Source organism: Numenius arquata, chromosome 5, assembly GCF_964106895.1.
Source record: "Numenius arquata chromosome 5, bNumArq3.hap1.1, whole genome shotgun sequence".
NCBI lineage: Eukaryota > Metazoa > Chordata > Aves > Charadriiformes > Scolopacidae > Numenius > Numenius arquata.
In genome coordinates this window covers 55,174,111-55,202,103 of record NC_133580.1, presented here as the reverse complement: position 1 = coordinate 55,202,103, position 27,993 = coordinate 55,174,111, and the positions used below count along the sequence as shown (strand labels likewise).

The following is a 27,993-nucleotide window of genomic DNA, read 5'->3' as shown; positions in this document are numbered from 1 at the left end:
CATCTTTTGCAAGTGTCTTTTTCTGCGTGTCACATACCAGGAACCTTCCACTTAGCAAGGCAACTAAGAAAAGAACATCCCTTTCTTCACGGAACTAAAAAAAAAAAATCTTTAATGCAAGAAGAAACGGCTGTGATTTGAGATACAAGATGCCCAGTTAAACTGTTAATTAAGCTGGTAATTTACGAGGACCGAGGCAATCTATACAAAGCCCTTCCCTCAGCCCGGGTTTCGAGTCCCTCTCGGCGGCCGGGCCTGCCTGCCCGCTCCCTCGGCCCCCAGCAGCGGCGCTTCCCGCCCGCCGCGCTGAGGGGAGCCCGCCGGGCCGCCGCCATCTCCCTCACAGGAGAGGCGGGCGGGCTCCCTCCCGACCCGGCGGCGCCCGGTGCGGGCACGGGGAGCGGCTCCATCGCCGCCCGGAAGAGGAAGGCCGCCGGGGCGCTACGGAGGGCCGGGGAGGAGCCGCCGCTGCCCGCCCGCCTGCCCGTAGCATCCCCAAGGGAGGGCCTTTGGTAAGGCGGAGGGGACCCGCCCGCGCAGCCGGCGGGCCCGGCCCGGCCCCCTGAGGAGCGGTAGGTGGCCCGCAGCGGGGCAGGCTCTGCCGGCGGCGTGGGAGGGCGGCTGGAGGAGGGGGTCTGGGCCGGGCAGGGCGCGCCTCAGCGGGGCTGCGGGTCCCCGGGAACTGCCCCTGCGGCGGAGGGTGCCTGGCGGGGGGACAGCAGGTCCTCCCCGCTGACACCGCATCTCCCCAGGGCCGTCCGTTTCCCGCTCGGCGGCCCCTCCGTCCTCTGGGCTTTGGCTGCTCTGGGAAATTGCTTTTTCTTTTAGTTTTTTTTGTTGTTTGTTTTTTTTTTTTTTTAGCCCCCCGGCTGAAACTCCTGCTCTTGACCCGAATCGGGACTTTGTTAAGGAGTCAGAGGAGCCTTCCCGAGGCTTAGCAAGGTAAAGCCGGGCCTAGGACATTTTAGAGGAGGGGAGGAAGGAGTGGTAGGAAAACAGCAGAAGGATGAAATTCTTCCTGCTGGCTGATGACAAATCTCTGGCGGTGCGTTAGGGCAGGGCCGGCTCTGCGGCCGATCCCTCCCCGAGAGGCACGGCCTCGCACCCCGGCACGGCCGGAGCTCGATGGCAGAAGCGATAGGACACAGGACCGGGGGAGTCTTGAGGGGATGGCGAGGACACGAGTGTCCGGAGAAACAACTTCCCTAAACTGAAAATCCTCCCCTCCCTCTTCAAACACGCCTCGCAGAAATCAAATATCAGGGTAGAGGTGAAGTGTTTTGTTTTTGCTGATGGGATGCCAGGGCTGCTAAAATGTTTGGTGGTTTCCTGCCTAGCAAAAAACATGGAAAGGTTTGAACAACAAAACCGATGGAGCACAAAGGCAGAAACATGTAGTGCCTTGGGTTATTGCGTAAGCCAGAAGTGGAGCTGAATAAAAAGGTCAGTGCTAGCATCAGTAGGTTCAAGCTGCACGCTAGCTGAAATGGCCCTGTGGGTGAGGTGTAAAGGATGTTACCCTTAAAAAACCCTGGAATAAAGTTCAGCTTGGTCATACAATTCAGTGGATGAATAAACAAATTGGGAGGAAAAATAAGATAGAATCGGCCACAATCAACCCATCCCTCAGCTGTTGGCTGGATAGACCCAGGGTCAGGGAGGATTTGTCTAAAGGAACGCTTGTTTTGGCTCCAGATGCTTTTATATCATTTGGGTAAACAAATAATGCTAAATATTTGTAGTGGTGATGACTTACCATTTTAAATAAAAGGATGCTGAACATAACCAAACTGCTCTGTTTGCTACCAGATTTAAGAGCATTATGCGAAGAGTTTAATAAATGGGTTGCAGGTGGCCCCTTTCCGTCTTTATTTCATAATGTTTGAACTTTCAGTGCTAGTAAACTGAATCCACAGGTAAAGAAATGTCACAATAATATATATAGCTGAGCATAATGAAAATTGCATGAAGATTGCAAAGTGTTGCAATCTTCAATTTGTGTAATATGATGCTATATGCAGAAGTGCCCTGTGTGTGTAATATGGTATGCCTTGTCTGGACTAGAATTTATATTAAGAATTGCTCAGTGTTTTCAATCCTGACTCATCAAAGTTAGTGGATATTTTGGTATTGATTGACTTTGCATGAAATTCTGTCTCCTTTCTTACTATTTTAGAGCAACAAACATTCAGGGACTTTTGCAGTAGAAGGGACTGCAAATTTGTTTAGTTTGTGATTGAGATACACTGTAATGTTTTACAAGTCTGAAGTTTGCAGTTTCATGGTTTGTGTATTACTCCCTGATTTTGATATCTGTTGAAACTGAGGTTTTTTCAGGATAAGGACTAATTTTATTTGCTAAATACTGGGCGTGGTATGGCCCGCCTCTGTCTGTAGGACAGTTTTGGAGTATTATCAAAGAAAGTTGATTGTTCTCGTATTTCTGTCAAACTAAAATGCTGCCTTAGTCACTTGTTGCTCCAGCTCATATAGCCTATCAGTGGCTGTTATCCAGAGAACAAAAAAAAAAAACAAAGTCAAATTTCAAAATTTTATCATGTTCCTTCTCCCAAGCGTATGACAGGACCAGAGGAAATGGTGTAAAGTTGTGGCAGGGGAGGTTTAGATTAGATATTAGGAAGAATTACTTTACTGAGAGAGTGGTCAGGCACTGGAACAGCCTGCCCAGGGAGGTAGTAGAGTCGCCATCCCTGACGAAACGTGTAGACATGGCACTTCAGGGCATGCTCTAGTGCCCGAGATTGTTGGTTTGCGTCTGTTTGTGGGTGGGTGTGGTGTGTGGTTGTGGGTGTTTGTTTTGGTTTGGTGTCGGTGTTTGGTGTTGTGGTGGTTGTTGTTTTTGTTTTGGTTTGATTTGTTGTTTTTTTTTGTTGGTTGGACTCGATGATCTCAAAGGCCCCTTCCAACCAAGAAGATTCTGTGATTCTTGAGTTGCTGTTGCTCTCCAGGATTTATGTTGAAGACAGCATTCCTGCAATAGTTAGGAAGATTTTTTTTTTTTTTAATTGCTATCGTTTTAGTCATTTCTAGTATACACTGAAGGCATCTGTTTTATTGTAATGCTGAGTTGAAAACATTTGGGAAAGTTGTATTAGCATTGCTCACATGTTAACAAACTTTCAGTGATCTTTAGTTCTGTTTTATTTGGGATGCTCCTGTAATAGAGTTGGTTATCGCCCTTGTAGCCTGTTCTTGACGTGAGCAAACTTGGTGCTGAGCTAATAACCAAGACTAGAGAGCTGAGATTCCTGTTCCCTTGAAAACCAGGTAACTTAATATATCCATGGCTTATATTTTTTTTTTGTGAAGTCTGTAGAAAGGGAGAATGAATCAGCAAGATACTCTTATGAAAGGCCTGCAAAATGCTTCCTGTTGACTAGATATAAATCTAACTTTTTAGGAGCTGAGCACCTGGGAACATGGCCCTGCAAGAGAGAGAAACCAGCAGCAGCGCCATCAAGGACAAGCAAGAACAGAACAGCAGTCGTGTTATTACAATTGTCTTCCTGGCACTCTTCATCGACTTGTTGGGATTTGCTCTCATCTTGCCGCTCTTTCCTTCTATCCTTGATTATTACAGCCAGACTCAGGTAAGCAGAGAAAGTCAGCCTGCTGAAAAGGTTAGGTATGAGGCCTTTAGGGAAGGATGGAAGAAAAATCCCTTGCCTTGGGGCAGACCAAATAGCTGTAGGCAGAATAATAATAATATCCAGCCCATTTAAATGGTTTGTGGACTGAATTCGTTGGTGAACCTGCATGAGCCTCTGCCCTCTTGGTTTCTCATTAAAATGAGGGATTTGTTTTGGGGAAAAATCAGGTATTTCTTAGGGGCTAGTCCTTGTTATTACTGGTGCATTTGTGACTTACACTGTTGTCACTGGTGAGACAAAGTAAATGACAGTCCATAACAGATCTGCATACTTGGGTTTATTGGAGAACCAAAGAGATGAGAGCTTTAACCGTACTTGAGTATTTCACACGCTCTTTTGCTCCTGCCCCCAGCATCATGTTGACTAGGTCTCAACTTCCATTCTTAGCAGGGAGCTGGCTGCTGGTCTGGGAATGCAGGGCAGAAAGTTGTGTTGGTTCCCTCCTGTGTGGCTGCTGGCAGTTAACTGTTCTCAGGTGTTACTGGACAAGATAAAGATTTTGTCAGGGGAGAATTATTTTTGCAGCCCACACCTCTGTTTTGCAGCCCCTTTCTTACTCCATTCCAGCTGCAGCTGTAGCCTTTGTCTTTCTTACAACCCTATCTCTAACCTTAATTATGGGCTCTGATCTCCAGGATCTTCCTGCACGTCTAGTTTATTTCCTATATCCAAGATCTTCACCTTCTTTTCAGGGCCCCCTTCTTCCTTTCAAGTTCTCCTCGTCTTGTCAGGAACGAGTCTTTTTCATACCATCTCTTCTTTCTGGACCTATGAGCCCCAGGTTCTCCCAGTCTAAATAGTGTATGTGCAGAGGGTTAGAGTGTGTCTCATGTTGCTTTATTAATTGAAGGATTCAGGACATTCCACTTTGTTTAGTTCAAGTTTTAGCAATTAGCAGGCCTGATGGTTTAAAAAAGTTCAAATTCAGACATTCCCCCACCCAAACACATACACCCATGCCTGTTAGCATTCACAATTTAAGCTATTTTTAGCCTATGATAACAGATCAACCAGGACATTTTTCCAAGGAAGAGGGAAGGAATCATCTAACGTTAGCTCTAGTTCACTAAGCTCTGATGAAAAGCCTTTGAAAATAAAACAGAGAAAGTATCTTCCTGCTTCTATTTCCCAGCTATCTGTTTTGCAGGATGGATTCTATTTGTCATTGCAACATGGCGTGGACTGGTTTGCAGTGATGGTTGGGATGCCTCCAGAGCGGAAATACAACAGTGTCTTGTTTGGAGGTATGGAAATTAAACAAAAAAGCTAACAGCCTCTTCCCTCCCCTCCCCCCAAAAAAGTAGTGTGTTATTTTAACTGCAAGTTATTTGCAGTGTTGATGTGAGGAATGATGAGATAAATTACAAGAAATACAAAAAGCATACTTGCCTGTTACTAGATTTAGACTTAAGTAACACAGAAAATGTCTTTTACAGTAGGCTATAAATGTTGGGATTATTTTTTTCACCACACTGATAGCAATGAAGAGTTGGACAAACCTGTCTCTGTTGTTTGGAAACAACTATTCAGGCAGGAGGAGTGGGCCAACAGGAACCTTCTGAAATTCAGTACAGACAAATGCAAAGCCCTGCCACTGGGAAGGAGTAGTCCCTTGCAGTAGAGCAGTCTTGAGCACTGGCTGGTGGGGAGCAGCTCTGCTGTAAAGTACCTGGAGGTCCTGGTGAGTAGCAAGCTGCGCGTGAGCCAGCCCTGGCAGCAAAAGCACCTACAGCACCTGGGCTGTATGAACAGAAGCAGAGCCAGTAGGTAAGGGGAAGAAGCAATTGCTGCCTTCCACTCAGCACTTAATAGACCACATTTAGAACATATAATCCAGTTTTGGCCTCCCAGTACAGTAAACATTCATAAACTGTAACGAGTTCAGCAGAGGGCCGGGAAGACAGAGGGTCTGAGGAGCCTTGGCTTGTTCAGCCTGGAGCTATTAGCACCCTTCCCATACCTATGGGGAGGTTATTGAGAAGACCTGCCCATGGCAGGGGGGTTGGAACTAGATGATTTTTAAGGACCCTTCCAACCCAAACCATTCTATGATTCTAAGACAGTGAGGCGTTTCACTGTGGTGCATGGTGGGAGAAGGAGGGGCAACAGGCATAAGTGGAAGCAAGGGAGGTTCAAACTGGAAATAAGGAGGAACTTTTCCACAGTGAGGATGGCCAGTGGAACATGTTGCCTAGAAAGGTTTTGTAGTCTCCATCCTCAGAGGCTGCCAAACCCTGACTGGATGAAATCCTGAACAATCTGGTCTGACCTTGTAGCTGACCCTATGAGCAGGCAGTTGGAGTAGGTGACTTCCAGAGGTCCCTTTTAACCTGAATTATCCTATGATCTTGCCCAATTTGTTCTACAGATTGTTACAGAAATAGAAGCTTGCTGTTCCTTATTGTCAGGCTGCCAGCTCAGGGTCAGGAGCCTGCTGTGCTAGACCCTGCACAGTCACAGAAATTACTCTCCCTTCACAACTGATCTGCACGTGATTGGAGATCAATCAGTAGGAAACACTGGAATTAGAAGCTTGTGAGTTCAAGTCTCACCTCCCCGCTGGGCTGCAATAGTGCAGCACTGCTTCTAAATCTCATTAGTCCTGTTAAAAGCAGGAGAGCTGCTGACTTGCAGGGTCCAGCATTATTTGCTGTCACGAGGACACTGCTGTGGGTGAGCACCAGTAGCAGTAGTGCAGGAAGTCCAGCAGCATGTATGTCATGTTACACATCAGAGGCTCTTTTGGCTCCTTGCAATCTAGAGAGTCATGAGGAAACTGGGATTTCAGAGTGTGAAGATGTAAGGGTGTCTGGGTTAAATTTAATTGGAAGTGTCTAGACCTTCTTTTACTGAGTTGAGGCCTCTGCCAAGATAAACAAAAGGCTTTTAAACTGGAAAAAAAAAAAAAGCAAAACTTTATTAGAATAAACGTGTGAATGTATTGTTACTATTTAAACTAGGTTTTGGGGGTTTAACAGACATCAGAAACTTTGGAAACAATTTTCCTCTTTCCCACAGTATCCTTGCAGGCATATTGTTGTTTCTGTGCTCATTTTCAGTCAGATTACCTACTTTGAATGGTAGGGAACAGTTTTCTTTAATTCCTCAGAAACTGCTTGCTGTCTCTGCTAAGGCCTGACTGTGTGCCATCTCCTTGCTCCGTCTCTCTATTTCAGACTGTTTAAAGAAGGGGCTGGGAGCTCAGAGTTGTGTGCAACTTGTTGCCTTTCCTTTTACCTGCTACATCCTGTACTCTTGGGAGTGCTGTATCCCTTGACTTGGCTCACTTGCTTTCAAGGGGAAGGTTAAATCTCCCTTCCTTCCAGAAGAGTCCAACTGACTCTTCTGCCCTATGAAATAAATACAACATCTAACTGGGAACATGCAAATAAAATAGACAGTTTGCCTCAGGAAGGAAGCTGGTATCCCTCTCTGTTTTCTCTCTAGGAGAAAAATATTGAGAGAAAAGTATTTAGAAGCAGTATTGAGTAGTGATGGGAATGTTCACGAATTACCTAGCAGCCACAGGCAGTGAGGATGCAGGCAAGGTGGCTGAATTAACCTAATGTCTGTCATGTTTGACTCCATCTTTTCTGCTGTGTTTGATGACAGCTTTTCTTAATGTGCCATTTAATTTGCTAAACCAGCAGAAAAGGGGAGGGGGTTTCCCCTTTTCTTTTTTTTTTCTGTTTTCTGCCAATCTGAGTTGAATTAGCTCACTGGAAAGTTGACCAAGGCTACAGAAGCAGGTGAAGATGCACAAGCCATCTTGGTTGTATTCAGCTCTTGTCTCAGTCCGTCTTGTCTGATTGCACCTTAAATGGTTATGGTGGAAAGGCTCATTAATACTTGTGATGTTAAGCAGAGGCCACTGCAGTCTTCCTGCAGTCTGCGTTCCTTCATTGCCTTCATCTACAACAGCGAGCATAGGATTGGAAAGATACTTGCAAGATCATCTTGTTGCTTCTCCCAGTGCAGGATATATTCTGCTCTCTTTCATCTTTGCTTAAACTGCAACCTCTTCAGGGCAGAAACCTCCCCTGCCTTTGTCAAGGCCCTGAGGGCACCACCACCACTTGGTTGTGGTGACCAGGCCTTCACCCACACACTTTCTGCCTGGTGATTCAGAAGCTGTGTTTCAGCTCAGGCCTGGGCCTTGCCTGAGCTATACTGTAGGTATAGTCTTGTCTCTAGGGCTGTCTCTGTCCCATCTCTTGGATGGACCTTGGACATACATTGCAAGTGCCTTATCTCCTGAACGGACCTACATCGTAGTCTTGTTTCCACTGCTTTCTCTGACCCCGTCTCTTGTTGGTCCTGGCTGGACTCCCTGGATGGACCTAATGTATAATCCTTGCCTTGTCTGGGACTGTCAATGGACCCTGCTAGCGGCACCCTGCTCTGCACGACCCATCCGGATAGTGTGGGACTGTGCCCTGGTTGGTGAGGGCACTGACAGTGTTGTGGTCACCTTCAGCTCCTGGCTCGTTCCCCTGTGTGGAACAGCCCCACTTTTGCTGCTCCCTGGCTCTAAAGCGTTTGGCAGGTTTGGGTGTTTCTACAGTGCTAAAAGGGGGCCTACAGGAAAGATGGGGACAGGCTTTTTAGTAGGGCCTGAAGCGAAAGCACAAGGGGTAACAGTTTTAGAACAAAGGAGAGTAGATTCAGACTGGAGATAAGGAAGACATTTTTTACAGTGAGGGTGGTGAAACACTGGTGGTTGTCTAGAGAGGTGGTAGATGCCCCATCCCTGAAAACTTTCAAAGTCAGTTTGGGTGGGGCTCTGATCAACCTGATCTAGTTGAAGATGTCCCTGGTCATTGCAGGAGGGTTGGACTAGATGACCTTTAAAGGTCCCTTCCAACCCAAACTATTCTATGATTCTGTGATTTTTTAAACAGTATTTTTGGTTTTTTGAGCTATCTAAGCAGCAGTTCTCCCCGAGGTGTATCAGTATTCTGCCTCCCTCAGAGTTGATGGGAGCAGAACTCCTGGTCTGTCTCTCCTCTGCCTTTTAAAGCTTTGATAGCTGAATGATCTGAGATGTATAACCCAGTTTTTCCTTTAGAGAAAAACTGTGACAGCAAGGCATTTTTTTTGCCTGTTTGTTGAGAGTGTAGTGCAAATTAATAAGTGTGCGAAGCTAGAAATGGCAAGAGAAAAGAGGAATTAAAGATCACAGAAGCTGGAGGCAGATTTCAAAAGGCTCTTGGAGTCTGTTGGAATCACTCCTACCTCTTAGGGTGCTTCACTAACAGCAGTGCTTATGTCCTTCTTTCTATGATAAGAAGGAAAGAAAAGCTAATTAAGTGTGACAGAATCAGGTTCAAACCATCAAAAAATCTTAAAAGAACTGTGACTATTAAAGCTCCTTTATCTCTGCTTTAAGAACAGAAGTTTAAGTAGTCAGTTGGGGAAGCATTGAAGAATCAGCATTCCAGTATAACCAATGATTTTCAAACCCCTTCTCACCAGTGAAGTAACCAGTGAATCATCCAGTTTATGCCTGCTATTCTGGTCTGTCTGAATTTGCCACCACAGTTAGATAACAACGCAAGATCGATGTTTTGAGGGTGACAGTTTCAGAGACAAAGCTGTTCTTTATAGCTGTTGTTTTACATCTAATTGCATATTTTTAAAGGAGGTGATGGAGCGATCAGTCCGGAACAGGTTGGCTGTCTGTATTTAAGATGAAGGCAGCAAGTCTAATGATTTTTTTATTATTATTTTATTTTTTTTAGGTCTGATTGGGTCAATCTTTTCCATTCTACAGTTTTTCTCCTCTCCCCTCACTGGAGCTGTGTCAGACTGCTTGGGCAGAAGACCTGTCATCTTGCTGACAGTGGTATGTGACTCATGCTGATTTTAGTCATGCTGTCTCAGTACACAGTTGAAGGCGCAATGGTCTTGTGGTTAAGCAGAAAGAATTGGGAAATTGAATGTTCTAGGTCTGATGATTGTTGGCAGCTTCTTGCCAAGTCACTTGACCACACTTCCAAATGCAAGTAATTAAGCTGGGCCTCCTAGATCCAAAACTGTACATAGGAGGCACCAAAATACCTATCTGTTGCCGGGATTTTCCGAAATCCCTTTCCTTATGTACATAGGAGTCCCTGTGTATGACTTCAGATGCTCTGCTTACAAATCGTAGCCTTAATCTCTATATTTTAGTTCCCCAAGTGTCTAATGAGGGCTGATCGCTTCATGACCTGCTTCATGGAGCCTGGGGATTATTGATTAGGAAGTGCTGTACAGCAGTGTAAGGTGTGTTTCTTAGGAACATGAACATTCTCTAAAAAGTTTTCTCTGTTGCTGGTCAGAGTATGGGGTTCTAATTACAGAAGCAGTGCAGAGCAAGTGTGTACATACATGGTGGAACTTAGCAGCAAATGATATACAAATCCCTCTACCCTGTAGGCTTGTGGAGAGTGAATTAAATAAGCACATGTGCTTATAATTGATTATAAAATCTAAGGGCTAGAACTGTGAGTCCTTACTATTTTGAACTCGGAATTCTCTTGAAGTTGAAAATAAGTGGAGCAGGATGTACAAAAGTGTTTTTGTGCCCGGGACTGACTTAGCTCCCTTTGAACTTCTCTTGCTCTTCTAATTTTGTTCTCACATTTGTATGCAGCTTTTATGGATTTGTTTCTACGTCTTTTATATTATTTGTCCAGGACATAGTGCAGTATCAGTATAGTCAGATATTATGTGGTTTTTTTGACTGTTCAAAAAAAAAAAACCAATCAAAAAACAAAACCCACAAAAACACCCAAAAAAATAATCAAATGTTTAGCTGGGAAATGTGCAGAAATAAGATCAACTTTGCTCTGCTTTATAAAGAACCCTTTCTTGCTTCTGCAGATGGGTTTGATAACATCGTATGCACTGTGGGCTGCCTCTAGGACTTTCGGCGTTTTTCTTCTCTCCAGGATTGTAGGTGGAATAAGCAAAGGGAATGTCAGCCTCTCCACAGCTATAATTGCTGACTTGGACTCTCCAAAAGCACGGAGCAAGGGCATGGTGAGTTATACGTGTGGGGTATATGTTTGGGTTTGCTGGGTAATTTTTAATTGATTTCAGGTGCTCAGAATGTCTTCCTCAGGTGTGTATTCATTGATAAAGTGAAAACATGACTTTATATGCTACCTCACTTCTGAAAAGATGCCAGATAGTTTTACTGGTGAGCTCTCAGACTTTACTTGTCAATGACTTACCTACAAGTGAAATGCAGATGCCCTAGAGGTCAAAAAAATACTTGTGTAGGTGTTTTACCTGTTACTGCTGCTGCTAACTGTAATCCTCATTACAATAGCTTAGAAATCAAAAGGTCTTACGGCCTAATTTGTGTAGCTGCAACCCGGTTATAGGACACCCCGTTTTTCTCACCTTCCCAAACTGTGGAAGTGCAGCAGCACTGTGCAGCACAGTGTGCCTCCTGACTTCCTTGGATGCTTCACTGGCTTCAGGGTCTGAGCTCAGCAGGTAAAGGATGTGGCATTTGGCTGACTGAGCAGCAAGTAGTATGAACAGCTGCCCTGTCCTCTTCCAGAAGGCAGTGAACCAGATGGAAACACCCTGCAGGCTGAACTTTGCCTGTGAATTACCAGTTAAATCTTTTATCTTATAAAAACCTTAAGGGCCCAAAATTCTATTAACAGATTGTTATAAGCCACTATGTGGGACAGCTGCTTCTTGGGAGGGGAAAGCTTTAGATTTCACAGTAATAACTAATGAATTTTCCAAGCAATTTATTGTAGTCCTGGTGAGCCAAAATATGTTTTTATTTATGGAGAGGGATAGCTGTACAGCACTAGTAAATAAAATGGGTCAGGGCCTATTTTTAGGGCTTGAGAGCAAGTCACTTAGTACAGCATGGTTCGCATCCATATGGCTCTCTTCTTTTTCAGAGCAGAGTAGGCATGTTCAGCTGCTTTCTGGGAAGAGAATAGCATCTGACTGATGCTATTCTCCAGCTCACCAAGCTGTGATGGGGCATTGCCTGGGAGAGTGCTAGCTGGGCAGGCTGAAACAACACTTGAGACTGTGAGGTGACACCTAAGTGTGCCCTGGTCTTGTTTAGTACATATATACACTATGTATAGGTATAGACTCTGGAAAGCAGGAGGATCATGTCCTGCATATGTGACACCTTTGAGCATCACTTAAATAAAATAAAATGAGGCACGTTCTGCACTGTTGTATTCTTAAGCAATCTCACTGAGACTGATGACTCAAATCAGTCTTCTTTTAAGCTCCCATCCAGCGTATACACATTCTACCTCTTCTTATGTGCTGGTTTCACAGTGAGTTAATAAATTTTTTTTAGTACCTGTGTTTTAGTACCTGTGTATTCAGGTTGTTCTGGGAAGTCTCTCAGGCTATTTGGTCTATGAGACATAAATTCCTAAATACAGAAATTGCCAAAGTATTTTAGAAGCTATAGACATCATTATGAATTCCTGCCATGGTGCTCTCCTCCCTTCTCCAGTTTTACACTACAAAAGTTTATGCTGTGGCTGAAGGATCTGCTGCCTGAGCAGTCCTTGAGGTGGGAATCATTATTTCCGTTCCCAGCTTCCTTTCACTCATAACCAAGTTGCAGTATGTTCCTGCTACTTTCCTGACTAGACAGAAAATAAAATTGGTTATTTGGAAACAACCGTTTTTTCACACTTAACACTCGTTGCCGTGCACTCCCTACATCCTCAGGGTGTGCTTACATTTTGTACCTTGTTGCCTTTCTTTAAGTTAAATGCTGGGAAATCCAAATTGGTTTAGAACTGAGCTACCTGAACAAACCGGTGTCTAAAACTTCACGTCTGTGTTCATTGTGTTACTGCAGGCGATGATTGGTGTTGCTTTCTCCCTTGGTTTTACCCTTGGTCCCATGATTGGAGCTTACCTGGCCATGGAGACAGAGAAAGGAGAAGTCTTCTATCGTCGCTCAGCATTGTTAGCGCTCATGTTTGCTGTGGCTGATATAATTTTCATCTTCTTCCTACTTCCGGAGACACTTCCCAAAGAAAAACGGGTAAATGGATTATCCATCTGAAGATCTATGTTTCTTCCAAAAACAGAATTTGAGAACTGTTGAAATACTGGAAACAATGAAGAAGGGGCTGAGCTAGGATCTCAGGAATTTAGCTCATTGTTGGGACTAGGACTTTAATATTAATTATTCAGGCTGGTGTCAAATTTGTTGCGTGATGGTCCTGTCTCCCAGCCCAGTGTAATATGAGAAATTCTTTCTAGCTAACGTGTCTGCTTAGTTGCTGGTTTTGGTGCGTTAAGTTTAAATTTCTCAAAAACTAATGGGAGCCTAGGAAGAAGAGGATGAATTTTAAACTATGATCACAGTGACTCCCTGGGGATAAATTTCAGCTAATCATAAATGTAAATGCATCAGAGACTGGAATTTCTTTCATGTAGTCAGTATATGTTAGAAATTTTCTTAACTCTTATCTTGTCTTTGCTTGATTATTTTGAACACTCCAGTAGCAAATGATTCTTATCTCTGAGCTGTGCCGTCTTCCACAGATACAAAATATCTACATGTGCTGAAATTCAGTGACTGTTTGGATTTGTGGGGCAAAACATTTATTAACATTATGATTTAATATTATGTGACCAGACACAGTCCAAGATATACCTGATTAAAAGCCTCCTTTGGAGCAGTCTCCTTTGGTAGTGTGGGAGAGACTGAATTCAGCCCCAGGTATCTGAGTGAAGCACTGGATTTGAGGCTTTCAACTGGGTTGGATCTTTCCCGTTGTCCCTTGTTTCTAAGTAGCACTCAGCTGTTGAAGCGTGCTTGGTTTCTGGAAAGCCAAATCCATTTGACGCTGAGAATTGTTCCAGGAAACTTTTGTCTGCAGTGCTGCTGCCGGGACAAAACTTTAGGCTTTCCCTGGGTGTTGCCCAGTAGATTGTGTCTCACGTGAAATTGGTTGCTCATGTTATCTTCCCAAGCACTACAGCTATTTTTCTATTATTTTTTTATTTTAACAACTCTTCCATGTGTCATCTGTTCCCCTTTCCTATTTGGCTGTTTCTAAACATTCTGGGTAAGATCCTGTTCTTGGTTAGAGCTGCACACTCTGGGGTGGTGGCAACATGCTGACGTAGGGAAGTGCAGTAGAGCGAATCTGTGTTCTATAAACAATTCTACCTTTGGTGTAGAGGGATAAATGGCTTCAGCACCTTTTAGGACTTTGTGATGACTGCATACCTCCCTCCGCCTTTTATTATCCTCTTGAGAGTTCTGGTAAGCTAGTCTGTGTGAGCCAGAGTGACTGAATTCTGATAAGAAAATGAGTGCTCTGTCCCTGCTTTTTGAATCTCCGTGCAGCAATGGGTATTTTGTGAGATGGATTAATAAGTGCCTCTCAGGGTCAGGTCCCAGTCAGGCAAAACACACAGAGTATTTGATTGCTGATGAGATAATGGTTTTTCTGGCATTGGAGATTCTTGTCGTCTGTACCAGTGTTAGTGCCTCAGGGCTGTCTCCGTCAGTGTGCTTCTGGGCAGTGGCCTCATGGGATTTATGTGTTCTAGGGTATTTGTAATTTCACTTATTAGGCTGCTTTGCTCTTTTTGTTGGATCATTCCTCCCCCTTTCTGAGTGGGAGCAGAGCAGTTTTCTTGGCCTGTGGATGATGGAGGAAAGGCAGGTATGTTGGCTGCCTTTCTGGAACTTGGCTGGGCTGACCTGGAGCAGGTGCTCCTGGAGCAGAGGAGTGGATGAATTGGAAGGACAAAGCTGTAAAAAGAGGGGAAATGATAATGATCACCGGTAGGAGGATGTGGCAGTGGCATCAGACATCTGTTTCCTTGAAACAAGCTGTGTTCTCATGATATTCTTGTTTCTCTATCAGTCCTTGTTTTCACAGGAGAGTATTTCACTTTCATTCATGGTGGAATTAACTTGTAGAAAGGGGAAGGTGGAGGGCGACAGAGGGAACAAGGATGAGTTTTCATCCAAGGCAAACAGAATTTTTGCTATCTTTTTCTCTTTTTTTGAAGTGTTCCACAAGTTTATCAGGTCAAGAGTGACCAGAGAACTGTACGTATGACCTGTCAGAGACACTGGTGAGGTGGCCGAAACAGCTCCTGCTGTGACCTGCTTGGGAGAAGGAGGAATAGAAAGGTCTCTGGTGGAATCTGTCCCCTTTAAGAGCTTCTGAGTTAATTTTTAGCTAAGCTAGTGATGGGCAAGGCTGCCTAGCTGGAGGGAGCCTCTTAGAACCTTTTTTTTTCTGGTGTCCAGCTAATCGTGTAAGGACTATGTATAGGGCTATGCAGCATCACTAGCAGACTTTTGGAAAAACAAGGCTTTTGCTCTACGCATACTAAATAGTGTCTGATTTGAAGGGTACGGCTGGAGCTTGGATGGCCCAGGCTGCATCCCTGATTTGGACTGACTTTGTGCCTTCAAGACGTGTTACTTAGTCTCTCTGCAGGAAAACAGAGTAAGAAAAGACACTGTGAAAACTGGCTACCGTTCAAGGTGATTTTCGGGGGTGATCATGAAGTAAAATAGAGCAATTTTGGAGTAATTAATCATAAGCATAGAAATTAAATACAAATTTGATGTTCCAGATTTTGAACCTGCGAAGAATCTAAACTCCATGAAGCAGGTGACATTGACTGAAATTGGCAGTGTATACTTGGTTACTTGGGGTTGGTGGTGAAACACTTTTGTCAGCTTTAGCACAATTTTTTAACTTTTTATTATCGATCAGTGGATGAAGTTGCTTCTAGGCCACTGCTTCTAGGGGAGAGATAGGAGAAACTAAAAGAAATTTACATGCACACACACACCCCTATATTAAAAATAAAAATCTAATGCATATATATATTACATAAAACACTTAAGATTTTAAACCTATACATATATAATGTATATCCTCAGGACCAAGCTAAAATCAGCCTTGGTAATACAAAGCAGCTTAGCACCCTGTCTGACATGGATAATAATTCAAAACAGATACAAACTACAGGTTTTTTTATTACTGGCAAACATGCTTGAAGAAAGTTGCTTGTTACCAGATTCTCTGTGCTGTAGTACAAATACCATCATGCAGGAACTGAGGATTGCTACAAGCCAGCTTCAGGAAATCCTCTTACAAACCTTTTAAAAGCATGAGGAAACTTCTCAGGAGTGTCTGTTTACTCTCTGCAATAGAAGCAGTGGAAGGGGAAATAAATATCTCAGTTTTTGTTCTATGTGGATCAGCAGTTTATGGCTTTATAGAAAACCAGCCTGGTATATTGGACTGGTTGCAGTTGTGAGACTTACAGGCTCCAGAGCTCTGCTGTCGGACACTCAGAAGCTCTGACTATCAAAACAAGACAGGGGTCATGTTAATACCGTATTGAAGGTTGATTGGTTTACAGCTTTATTAAATCCAGTCCGTAGGAGTCCTCAGGTCACGCACTGAGATTAAGTTCTACTGATAATTTGACCTTTAATCCCTGCCCTCAAGGGGGTCATAGCTAGCTCCCTCCCTGTCTGGGAAGAAAAAGAAGTTCATCAGATAAAGTCTGTGCAGGGCTTTGAAGATATGAAATACTAAGTGTGATTATTCAGGATTCTTGAGTCCGTCTTATCTCTTCCTGTGACTGTCATATAAAGTGACAGTCTAAACTCTCCTACTTTAAAAGGAATTGTTTCCCAAAGAATTTAGTCATTAGAATTTTCTTTAATTGTCTATACCTTAGAATAAAAAATAAACAAATTAAAAAATTAAATTCCCTACAGGTGAAAGAATAAGCATCTGCTAAACTCTTGTTGATAAGGAGCAGGGAGAGTACCACTAGATGCATAATTAGGTTGAGATGTACAGAGCACAAGGACCAGAAGTGCTACAAAATGAATTTGCCTCTTCAAAAAGCCATGCAGTGTGGCTGGGCAGAATGTCTCTAGAAATCTCTCTTAAAACCTCTCCAAGGAATCTCTCTAAAGATTATATTTTCCTTTTCTTCCCCAGGAGGTGTCACTGGCTGGCTAAAAGAACAACCAGTACCAAAACGGACCATTGTTTGATGTGCTACACATACTGTTCTCAGACTTTTAGCACACAAGCAAATCCCCACCTTCCCATGAGCTTGCAGGCAGATGTGCCATTTTTTTCCCAGTAAATGTTCATTGGACGTGAGGGACAATGCAAAAACTGAACTGAATAAAGCCACTGTCAAGGTTGTGGAGAATGAGCCCCTTCTGCTTTTTAAGAACCCAGGGAAGAATCTGTTTTCTGGAGGGTGAAAGCTGCTATCAGTGCTCTAGCTTCTGGTTATAGTGCTGGAGCCAGTTCTGTGACCAGAAAGTCTGGGATGTTCTAGGGGGTCACTCACGCTCTAGTGCCAGTTGCCTTCTTTCATCTCAGATAATTTGTGTAGGTGTAGAAGCACATTTGATGGTTACTGTCAATTCTTTGTAGTAGATACTATGTCTTTTTTTTAAATAAACCTCTCTTTCTCTGATTAGGTCTCATCTGTGACATCTGGATTTCAAGCAGCGGTTGACTTGCTCAGTCCTTTGGCTTTATTTCACTTCTCTGCAGTCACCCGAGGAAAGGAATCCCCTTCAGAGGAGAGTAAGTGTTAGCTGCCTTTTTATATTAATATTGTACGTCTTTTTGTATGTGGCGGTGGTTTCCGAGTGAAAACTTTACTCAAACCATTTCAGAAGCAGAGTTCACTCATTTTAAACCCACCTTACTAACTTATGAACTTACAAATTGCAAGTTCCCTTGGATGAAGAAGGTTTTTGACATTAGCATTTTGAAGATTTCTGACTTGCTTTTTCCTCAGGCACTGGCTGCAGCATGGGGTAGGCTGCAGTAAGTGGAGTGATTTAAAAAGATAGATCAAGGTTATGAGTAAGGGAGATGTGAGTTTGCTCATCCAAGCTGCAAAGCAGGAAACGCCAGACTGGAATTTTATTTCTCAATTCAGGACTTGCAGATGTAGGATTTGAGCTGGCCATTTCTCTACATTAAATTATTTAAACCATAGAAAGTAAATCCGTGTTTTCCAGGTACACCAGCTTATCATTCAGTCCTCCTTACTGCTGCCTCAGGAATAGAGTAATATTTGCCACTTCGGAGAAAACGTGTTAAACCCTGCATTGGCAGAAAAACAAGTAACATAATCTGTCACAGAGCATTTGTAGCTTAGAAAAAGGGATGCTGTGTTTCAGCCAATATCATCCTGCGAGCGGTGTCAAGGTATTAGGTGGAATGCAGGTATTGATTAAAATAGATAAGAAAATAAATAAATCAATCTCTTTATAGGTGGGGCTGTGAGGCAGAGGGGCTGGATTGGGTCAGACAGACCATGGTGACCCAGAGTGAGATTAGTCTTTTTGTCTGTTGTCCCCTCATAAGAAGCGGGGGGGTGGGCAGAAGACATTTTGTGGTATGTTTTGTATGGATATTTAAAATGAGCATCTGAGGTGAGAACTTTTCCCTGTACAGTTGAGAAACGTCGCTCTACTATTGTTGTTATATTCTCAAGCTATGCTTGAAAAACACCACCATATTTCTCTCTCTTTTCTTTTTTTTTTTTTTCCTTGGTGTTTATTTGTTTGGTTTTTGTTTGTTTAGATCTTCAGAATCTCAAAATCTTGGGCCTGGCTTATTTCCTGTACCTTTTCCTGTTTTCCGGCCTGGAGTATACATTGAGTTTTCTCACTCACCAAAGATTCCAGTTCAGCAGGTAGAAGATAAATGTTGTGTATTTTGTCTGGGATATTTTCCAAAGTCTTGATTTAAGGTCTCTGCATTTATTTTCAAGAGAGGCTTTATGAGGTTAGTAAAAGCACTCAGAAAGCAACCTCTGCATTTGGTATACTTGGGCTTTGTGGGAAGAATTTATGAAAATACAGACACACTGTTTATCGTGAAAGGAAATACCCGTTGAATCTACAACTTCTAATAACTAGAGAAAAATCAATACACAAGATTAAATTAAAGCTCCTGAAATACGTATAGCTGGGCTAGTTGTATTGATTATAATAAAACCTCTTCTCTTCTAGCCCAGAAGAGTTCTTCTGTGTCAGGACAAATCTTGAAGCTCAAAAAAGGGAAAGGATGGAGGGATAGGTGTGTGATTGCATTTGCTCATCAGAGTTCTGCGTTGCATACGGTGTACAGTCATTACATCAGAAAGTTTGATTTCCTTTAGTCAAACACTAAAGAAGAAAGAGAACAGAATCCACTAACAGCGGCTCAGTTTGAAATACTTTTCCTGCCAGCTCATAGGAAGATTTCCAGCCAGGAACGTGATCTTGCAGCTTGATTCCTTATGTGTGTCCCTCCCTTTGAGTAATTCTCAGGGGTTTGTCTCATCTTTCCCTATCTGTCTTTCATTATAGTTTGTGGCTTAACTAATGCGTGTGCGTCAAGGGAAAGGCTTTCTAGCGTATTGAGCTTGCTTCTGCACAGTCCTTTCAGGGTAGCCACAGATTGAGATACACAGCTTTATGGCAACAGCACAGGCTGTGTGACAAACAACCTTGTTACGGAGGTGGGAGCATTTAGTTGACAATACCCACACAGTTCAGTAGATGAGAGAGGTGAAAGGGAGATTTTAAGAAATACTTAAATGTGGAGGGAGTGATGTTGCGAGCTTCCTGGTGCAATATGTGATCACCACCATGCCAGTGCCCATGTTGTGCCTTGGTGACCTTGATCCAACTCTGCATGAGTGGTGGCAATGGTTGTGAGAAAGCAAAATGCTTGTTCCTTGGAAACCAGCAACTCCTGTGCCTATGGCACAGACTTCCATGGCACAGGGTAATTAATGTGTTAACTCTTTGTGGGCCGCCCTGGAAACAACTGCATCACAGCAATGATGGTGGTTGCAGAGATCAATTCATTTGCTGCTGGCAAATGCCACAGTGGGAGACGATTGCAGCATTTCCCAGCAGCTGACCCATCTCTGCGTAAGACCTCAGAGGTTTATCTTCTTGCTGTCTGCCTGCCATGGAAACTGATGTCAGCATATTAAGCACTTTGCGCTGCTCATGTGAGCACCAAAAAGGCATTTTCTCTCTCTGGTTCAGGAAAGGGTCTGCACTGAACCTGTGAATCCCAGGGTAGAATGTTCTGTGCGTGACTCCATAATCTGTGTTTTTGCCTCCCTTTTAGCATGCAGCAGGGCAAGATGTTTTTCTTTATTGGAATAACAATGGCTGTGATCCAGGGAGGCTATGCTCGCCGAATCAAGCCAGGAAATGAAATCAGAGCTGTAAAAAGGGTAAAAAAATATAATTTTTTTTTTTTTTTTCTTTTCCCCCGCGGTTCTGATATGTTAGTTTTCAACCTAAAGTGCAACAAAAAGCAGTTGGAGGCTATAACTGTACTTGTCAAATCAAAAGAAATTTCTGTCTCATTAATCCAGCTAAATGACTTCTCAAGACCCTGGTTGTTGGGCACTTGTCAGTCCAACTAAACTTTGGAACATTAGAGCCATTTCTCACTATGTCAGCTACCATATTACTGAAACTTTGAGTTCATATATAACTGCATTAGGGAACGAGACCAGAGTTTCTGTCTGTGCAAGCTGGGTAAAATGCTTGAAGATAATGCTTTGTTTCAGTGATTTCTCTTGCAGTGCAGACATTGAAACTATTAAAGCTGCTTCAGAGCTGATCTCTGCCTCTTTCTGGCAAATGATTTTCAGGGACATCATCGCTCTGGCTCTCTCCGCGTTTGACAGGCTTTCCCCAGAGTATATTTCACTGGTGGGCAGGGGGAAATAGGTTCTTCCTCCAACCTGGGATTTGTGATCATCGGTATTCCATGCCAATGTTCAGACAGAAGTTTCACTGACGAAAGTGTGCATTTCTTTGTTATGCTTGCCTTTTTCTTCATAGAGATGCTGCTGCTGCCATACTGGGATGACAGGGGACAGTTCCCAGTGGCTCATACAGCTCAGGGACAAGTAGTTATGTCTCATCCTTTACATTTGTGTGTGGAACTAAACGAAGCAGGTTTTGAGCGTTTCTGAACTTTTATTGGCTACTTGGTAATAGGTGTGCCTGGACTGTTAGAGCCTCTGTCAATTTATTATACATTATTTTGAGGCCAGTGTGGTTTCAGTGGTGGCAGGGTAAAAAAGATTACCAAACTGCACTGCTTTCCAGTGAATTGACTCTGCTTTTTTTAAAGTTGTTTCTGCTGAAGCCATCTCCACCCTGCTCCCTGGCAGGCAGAAGTTAATGGCACGTTTGTGGTGTCACATAGGAAGCATTTCCCTGGGAATGAAAACTCCAGCTGCTGTGTTAGTGCTGCTTTATCCTCTGCATCAGCTTCCTCAGTGTGCTCTGCCAGCCTGCCGTGTTTGCCGTCACTGCACTGCAGTTTATGCAAACTGTGGTTTGCCCCACTAATTTTTACACTCTTTCTGTTCCCCTGCACTCAGCAGTGTAGTTCCCTTGAAGTACTCACCCAGTTTAGTTGGTCTGGGCTGATGCCTTCTCATAAACACCCGTGTGCACTGTGCAGAGACCCGCTGGCCCTGGGGCACCCTTTCTGTGGGTGTATGTGGCTTGAGTGGCTTTTGTGGGAGTTTCCCCTTTCGCTGAAGTTATTCTGGCAATTTGTTTGTGAATCTGGATCATATGGCAAATGTGGCTTCTCTTAGTACAGTGATTACAGTAGCTCATATAGAATCATAGAATCGTCTAGGTTGGAAGAGACCCTTGGGATCATTGAGTCCAACCATCTACCCTACTCTACAAAGTTCTCCCCTATACCATATCCCCCAACACCACATCTAAACAGCTCTCAAACACATCCAAGGATGGTGACTCAACCACCTCCCTGGGCAGCCTATTCCAATGCCCGACCACTCTTTCTGTGAAAAATTCTTTCCTAATGTTCAGTCTAAACCTACCCTGTTGGAGCTTGAAGCCATTCCCTCTCGTTCTGTCATTAATTACCTGTGCGAAGAGACCAGCACCAACCTCTCTACAGTGTCCTTTCAAGTAGTTGTAGAGAGTGATGAGGTCTCCCCTCAGCCTCCTCTTCCTCAGACTAAACAGTCCCAGAATTTATAACTCAATCTTCAAACTGAGGCATTTGGTGGGAGCGAACACCCTCTTTCATGAAACATGCAGCAGATCTTAACTGACCTGTCTTTTCTGCGGAAGCTCTATATGTGAGGGAGACATCACAGGGGAACTGAAGTCCAGGCTCTTGGAGGAGATGAAAAATGTTTTTTCTCTTTGGGTTTGAATTTCAAATGCCATTACCACCCCCTTACCCCCTGCCTTTTTTCTTCTTGGCTCCAGAGGTATGGACTCTGAAAGCTAAAGACAAAATCAGTCAATACTGCTGAAAAAAAGCAGAGGAGCTGTACTCCCATTGCACACAAGCTTTTTGATCTCTCATGCCAGCTCAGGAGATAAAGAGTTAAAGCTGGATTTCTGTCCAGTTCAGACCAAGAGAAGAAATTGCCAAAAAACAGACGATCGTGTGAGAGAGAGAACTCTGCAAAAATCATCTTTTTCTCAGTTGGGGGAAATTGGTGGTGGGGTAATTCCAGCCTGTGTTACAGGTGAGCCCAGCCTGTGTGTGGTCAGCAATCGTGTGATAGTGAGACAGAACAGAAAAGTAAATTGCGCTGATGTGTGGCCATCCAGGTGAATTTGAAATATCTGCTTGGGAAGAAAGGGCTTTCTACTACTGACTTACATGTAGTCCCATTGGCGGAAAAGAACTGGCAGGACACCTAGAATTAGGCTTTAACAAGCAGAGCTTAAATGTAACCGTGTGACTCATTCATTTTGCAGGCTATTATGGTGCTGATTCCAGCTTTCTTGTTAATTGGATGGGCTGCAAATGTGACCATGCTGAGCGTTGGACTGTTGCTGTACTCTTTCGGTGAGCTATCCACAATGCTCTGAAAGCTACGCACAAATAATTTTTCTTCATACATCTATTCACCCCGTTAAAAAAGATGCGCTTCTAATTTCAAAGTACAAGTAACAGAAAGTTGACATTTCTGTTTATAAATTATGGAAGAAATAGCGTCTGGGTTTTTTTTTCTGATGCTGTTTGTATCACAGGAAGTTGCCATGGTGATATTTGAAAGCACCCCAGTGCTCCTGTTGTCCTGTCTCACTGGGGAGCTCTTGAGGGTGGGTTTTTTTCCCCCCATTTTATCAGACCTAGAAGCAAAATATTCACTCAATAGCTCAGCTGAGGAAAAGAAGGGAGACAGCATGTCTTTGTATTTCTGTGGTGACTGCATTATTCCTTGGGCAACAGGCTGACGAGACCTGTGCGCTGCGAAGCTGGAGGCCGGGTGTGCGTTCAGGCTGAGCGAGAACGAGGGTAAATCGGCGTTGCCCTGAATGCTGGGCACAGGACTGTGCTGTTTGGAGACCCCTCTCCTCTCTTGCATTGCAAGCTGCCTGCTCAGGGAGGGAGCAAAACTCCCCTTTTTGATAAGTGCAGATGGTTTTCAAAGATGTTTAAGTGTGTACATAAATAATATTCTGCCAATTTAAGCTGTTATTCAGGGAAACAATTATGAGTGAAGTTGGATTGATCTACTGGTGTGCATATCTGAAAAGAGATTTCAGATATTCCCAATGCTGCTAACTATTGTTAAGAAGCTTCAACTCTGACTAATTACAAAAGTAGAAGACTTCTCTTTTGCATGATGCAGCGTGCTTTAAGAGTTAACTGTAAACCACAAAAAGCATCTATTTAGTAGCTTGCTTGTCAAGGGACAGCTGTGTGTTTGACAGGTTTCAAAAATCAACATCTTATCTACAGATTAACTTGGTTTTGAAAGCCTGCTGGGAGAGGAGGGGTGAGAGTAGGTGTTCATTTTTGTCTCACTGGGCTTCTAAGTTAGGAGCCTTGTTGTCTTAGGCTCCATGCCTGGGCAGAAGGCCCCATCTCTTCCTCAGTTAAGCCAGCTAGAAATGCCTCTGGAGAGGTCGCTCTCCCCTCCTTTTCCTCCCTCTGCCCCAAGAGTTAGGGCGCCTGCAGTTAAGGCAACATCTATCATTCCCGCTCTCCGATTGTCCTCTCCTTCCCAGAAAAGGTTCTGCTTTGTATGCTTAAAGCACATCCCTCTTGGCAGGAAAGGCCCCTGTTTCAGTGAGAGGACAGCGATTGCTGAACAGCTCTTGGCTTTTGTGTCCGTAAATTTTGGAACCTCTTCGTCTTGGACTTGACTCTCTTATTTCCCAAGACAGGACGTAGCAGCCTCTTTCACCCATGAGCAGGGTACAGCCGTACGCTTGGGGACAGTGTGAGTCTGTGTGCAGCCACCTCATTGCCCGCTTGAAATACCAGCGAGCCCCTTTCCCTGCTCCACCTGACAAGAGCGCAGGGAGCGCAGGGATGTGGAAAACTACCCTTTAGCTGAGCTGACCTGTCCGCCCCTTCCCCCTGGGCTCGCAGAACGAGAGACACTGATGTGAAACATCTGCTGGGAGCGCTCGCGGCGCCGGGCTCTTCCTGCAGGTTGGCTTTGAGGGGGTGTTTTCATTATTGAACTGGATTAAACCTGGTGATTCATTGTTGGCGCAGTGCCCCAGAGCTCAGCGCCTTTCTCTGCAGCAGTAACGAGTTTGGGCCACGTGTTTTTTTTCCAACAGTTTTGAGCTCTCTGCTGTTCACTGACAGTCTCTCTTTGGATTTTTCCAGCTGCGGCCATTGTTATCCCCTGTTTGTCAGCAGTGGTGTCGGGCTACGGTGAGTGTCTTTCCTGCTTTGAGAGGTAGCCCTTGGCCAGGTAACTGACCTTTGCTTAGACTTGGCTGAAATAGAGAACTGACCTCAACTTCAGTGATGCATCAACAGGACCGCGCGTGGCGTAGGTCCGCCTTGGCTCTGAATGTTGCAGCAGTGACTCCAGCTGCTGCTTGGCCATACAGAAGGGCTCCTTCCCCACAAATGCATGGACAAGGGAAGCAGAAATGCTGGCGGTGCTGCAGCCTTCAGCCCCTTCCCTTCTGTGGGTGTCCTTTGGAGAAGGGAAGCGAAGTGGGGCTGTGGAGAGAGGAAGGCAATATCCCGACCCTGGGAAGCACAGAAACATCCCCCAAGGGAGCACAGGAAAACCCCAACTGGGTTGTACCCGTCTGTGAAAGCTGTCGGCACTCCGTGATGGAGAGTTTCCGAGCTCACAAACAGCGACGGTCTGGTCAGAATGGTTCAGAATCACCATCACAGGGCAATTTTGTCCTGTGTAACGCAGCTTGTTCCAGTGCCATGGGGAAACGTGAAGCAACCTTATTGCTGGTTATGATTAAAGAGGGGGGGAACAGTGGGCAAAGAATTAGTATCGTGGGCAAAGGCCACAAACATCACTGAGCCAGGAGGGGCCTGGGTTCTCTGAAAGAGACACCAGCCATCGCTGCCAGCAGTAAAATCATTTCTTCTGTCGCCTTAGAAAAGATCTTCTAAGGAACCGTCTAAACCTTCTGGGTTTGTGGCACTGGTTGCTACGTAACCTGTAGCTGCCTTGCCATCTGTGGATGACACAGTTCATTCTTTAGCTTTGGTTCAGCTGGGTGCCAGCACGGCAGCACTTGCTGAGGTGCGAAAGGAAGGCTTTGCTCGTTAATGTCACTTTTATGTTGTTCTTCTCTAACTTGCATCCCTGCTTCTGTATGTGTTACCCACCTCTGCCGCCCCAGCAGTCTGGTGTACAAAGTAAAGCTGCTTTTTGTTGGGTTTTTTTTTTGGGGAGGGGGGGGGGTGGGGGGGTGAGGCGAGTGCACTACAAGCTGCCCATGGACAAGCACTCTTGACAAGCCCTGGTGTTTTCTCAGTGCAGCGGCCGTGTTCATCTTGGTGGAAAGGAACCAAAGGCAGCTTGGGCAGTGGGTGTGAAAGGGAAGGAGGGGGCGATGCCTGCGGGAAGTACCTGCAAAAGACCGTAGGGCCCTGCCTGGTGCACTCTCCCCTCCCCACCGAGTGACGGCTCTCTCCCTGCACAGGCTCTGCCGGCCAGAAGGGACGCATCATGGGCATCTTGAGGAGCCTGGGCGCCCTCGCCAGAGCCCTGGGACCCATCCTCTCGGCTACAGGTGAGTGCGACCTCCTGCTCCCTTCCGCCTTTGCCAACACACAGCATCGCGCTGGGCCCCCACAGCCCGGCTGGGCGGGAAGGGGAACCACAGCCCATTTCAGAGCCGTAAAGTTGTCCTTGCAGAAGTAGGTACTCCTGAGAGCCGCACCAGGGGCACGTCACAGCCCTTGTTAGCACCAACAAAAGCCTCACGGATGAACTTCAAAATTTCCTACAAGCAGAGACGAACAGACCGCAGGTAGTGCCTGACTCTTTAAAAATTCCATTTACAGCATCCAAGGGATGGAGCCCCCTGTGTAGCTGTGCGGGCAGAGGGGCGGGCCCCAGGTGCAGAGGCAGCTGGGGGCTGACCAGGAGCCTGTTGGTCATTTTAGAGAGTAGCCCCACCTCCTGAGGGGCCACCCTGGCACTGGGCAAGCAGGAGCCAGTGCAATCAAGGTCTCCTGTGCTGTGGTAACTGGTTCCCCACATCTCAAGAAATTTCTGTCACCTTGGGATGCCGCTCGGTAGGGACAGTCCATCCTGTGCAGTGAAAACTTTTTAAAAGCTTCTGTAAGATATAAATGAGATTAAAGGTCCATGCTCCACAACTGCCCTGGAGCTCAGGGAGGTTTGTGTGCGGTGCCTCGTGGCCCTGGCTCGGGGCAAGCCCAGGCTGTCCCTAAGGAGCAGGGGTACCCTCTGCAGGGGCTTCAGTGCCCCCAGGCCCTTACAGGGCAAAGGGACAAAAAAAAAAAGGGAAGCAGCCGGGCAGCAAAACTCAGCCCTAATGTTAAGTCTGAGCAAAACCAGAACCCGTTTCCTGGGCACTGGCCTCCTGAGTGTTTCCCATAAGGAGACTTGATACCAGCAGAGCAAGAGCTCCAAGGGCAGCACAGACACCTCTGGGAGCAGCTGTGGAGAAGGTGCTGGGGCAAAGAGCTAGAGCTGCCTTGTGGCCAAAGCTGAACATGTCAACAGGACCATCCCCGTTGCCCTACTGGCAAGAGTGAGGGTGTCTTATTTAAAAATAAGCACTTAACATGCTGTTTCCTTGGATGAGAACAGGCACTGCTCTTCGCTACCTCCTCTTCATGGCCTGTGTGCCAGCAAGGCTGTGCCGTGAAAGAGGGGGTAGTTCTGTGCTCCCCGGTGGCATCGGCAAGTTGTGGAGAGCAGCAGTGCTGAGGGCCGGTTTACAGGGCTCCAGGGAGGAGTAGACTAACCAGCTCCATCCTGTTCCCCTTGCAGTTTACTGGCTGGCAGGGGCGGAGGTTTGCTTCACCGCCTGCGGAGCGTTGTTCCTCCTCCCCTTCCTCTTGCTGGGCTCTGTAAAGCAGCAGACAAAGGAGGAGTAGGCAGTGACCAACTGCCACCGGCTCCTGAGGGACCTCCGCAAGACCAGACTCTTGGCACCTCACCCTGCTGATCCTACAGGGAGGAGGATTTTGATCTTCTGGAAGGGGATTCACAATGGCCATTTGCAGCATCATCAGAGCTCAGGTTTCTCAGGGCCCGCCACACGCAGTTAAGATGCCGCCCAGCAGGTATGACCCGGTTTTGGAAACAGAAAAACCACCCAGAACAGTTAAATAAAGCGTTAAGGTCATCAGACGAGCAGAGACGGGCGTGACAGCAACAGGGCGCAGCGCGGTCCCACCTCACCACCGCACCGTGGGGCGCTGCGAGCTCCCCCTGCTCCTCTGCCTTCATCACCAGCACACGCCTGACCGGAGCCACCACCCAGCACCTCTGTGAAGAGGGCCTCTGGTGTGGGCCAGCAGAGAACAGCTCCACGGCAGCTTCTGCACAACCATCACGAGCTCTCCACAGACGCTCAGCAGACCTGGTAAAAGCTGTATCGGCCGCCTTAAAACACGACAATCAAAAGCGAGAAGCAAACGAGAGGCTTCCCGGGCCGGACCGACGCTTTGGCACAGGAGGACTGTTTTTAACATGCGATTAAATTTTTGAGAGATGTTTTATATTTCTAATACTGTGTGATGTTTTTTTGATGACCGAGGACTGTTCTTTCTGCATTACAAATAAACTGGTACATTGTACATTGTACACTCGGCCAGTGGGTTCCTTACCCTCTAAACCCAACCCGGCTGTTCGGCCCAGGCCTCCAGCCACGGGGCCAAAAGCCTCCTGGAGGGACCCCAGCAGGGCCGCGGGCTGGGGAGACCGGGGGGAGGAAGGACCCTGCTGCTCCCCTGGGATGCTCTGGGAAGGGAGCCACGCAGTAGCCAACTTGAGTGCTCTCTGTGAATACATT

At 45.5% G+C, this 27,993-nt stretch overlaps 1 protein-coding gene across 2 annotated transcripts; it reads left to right on the top strand.

Moving 5' to 3' along the window:
* The first annotated feature begins 446 nt into the window (after nt 1–446).
* Nucleotides 447–27,784, top strand: MFSD10 (major facilitator superfamily domain containing 10). 2 transcript variants are annotated; one of them, XM_074147606.1, is made up of 14 exons: nt 447–572; nt 862–942; nt 3,422–3,611; nt 4,819–4,915; nt 9,413–9,516; nt 10,536–10,694; nt 12,517–12,705; nt 17,161–17,269; nt 18,281–18,392; nt 19,826–19,934; nt 22,474–22,564; nt 24,347–24,394; nt 25,645–25,734; nt 26,967–27,784. In XM_074147606.1, exons 3-14 carry the CDS (start codon nt 3,441–3,443, stop codon nt 27,071–27,073), a joined length of 1,386 nt encoding a protein of 461 aa, XP_074003707.1. In that variant the 5' UTR covers nt 447–572; nt 862–942; nt 3,422–3,440; the 3' UTR covers nt 27,074–27,784. The 2 variants fall into 2 exon arrangements, with proteins under 2 accessions (XP_074003707.1, XP_074003708.1); XM_074147607.1 differs by lacking the exon at nt 447–572 and having other exon boundaries at nt 579–942.
* The last annotated feature ends 209 nt before the right edge of the window (nt 27,785–27,993 follow it).

Excerpts from the sequence above, each read along its gene's own strand:
- MFSD10 (XM_074147606.1), top strand. The coding sequence starts at position 3,441 with ATGGCCCTGCAAGAGAGAGAAACCAGCAGCAGCGCCATCAAGGACAAG. Across the intron at positions 17,270-18,280 it reads GGAATCCCCTTCAGAGGAGA|ATCTTCAGAATCTCAAAATC; the intron begins GTAAGTGTTAGC and ends TTGTTTGTTTAG. Across the intron at positions 25,735-26,966 it reads ACCCATCCTCTCGGCTACAG|TTTACTGGCTGGCAGGGGCG; the intron begins GTGAGTGCGACC and ends TTCCCCTTGCAG.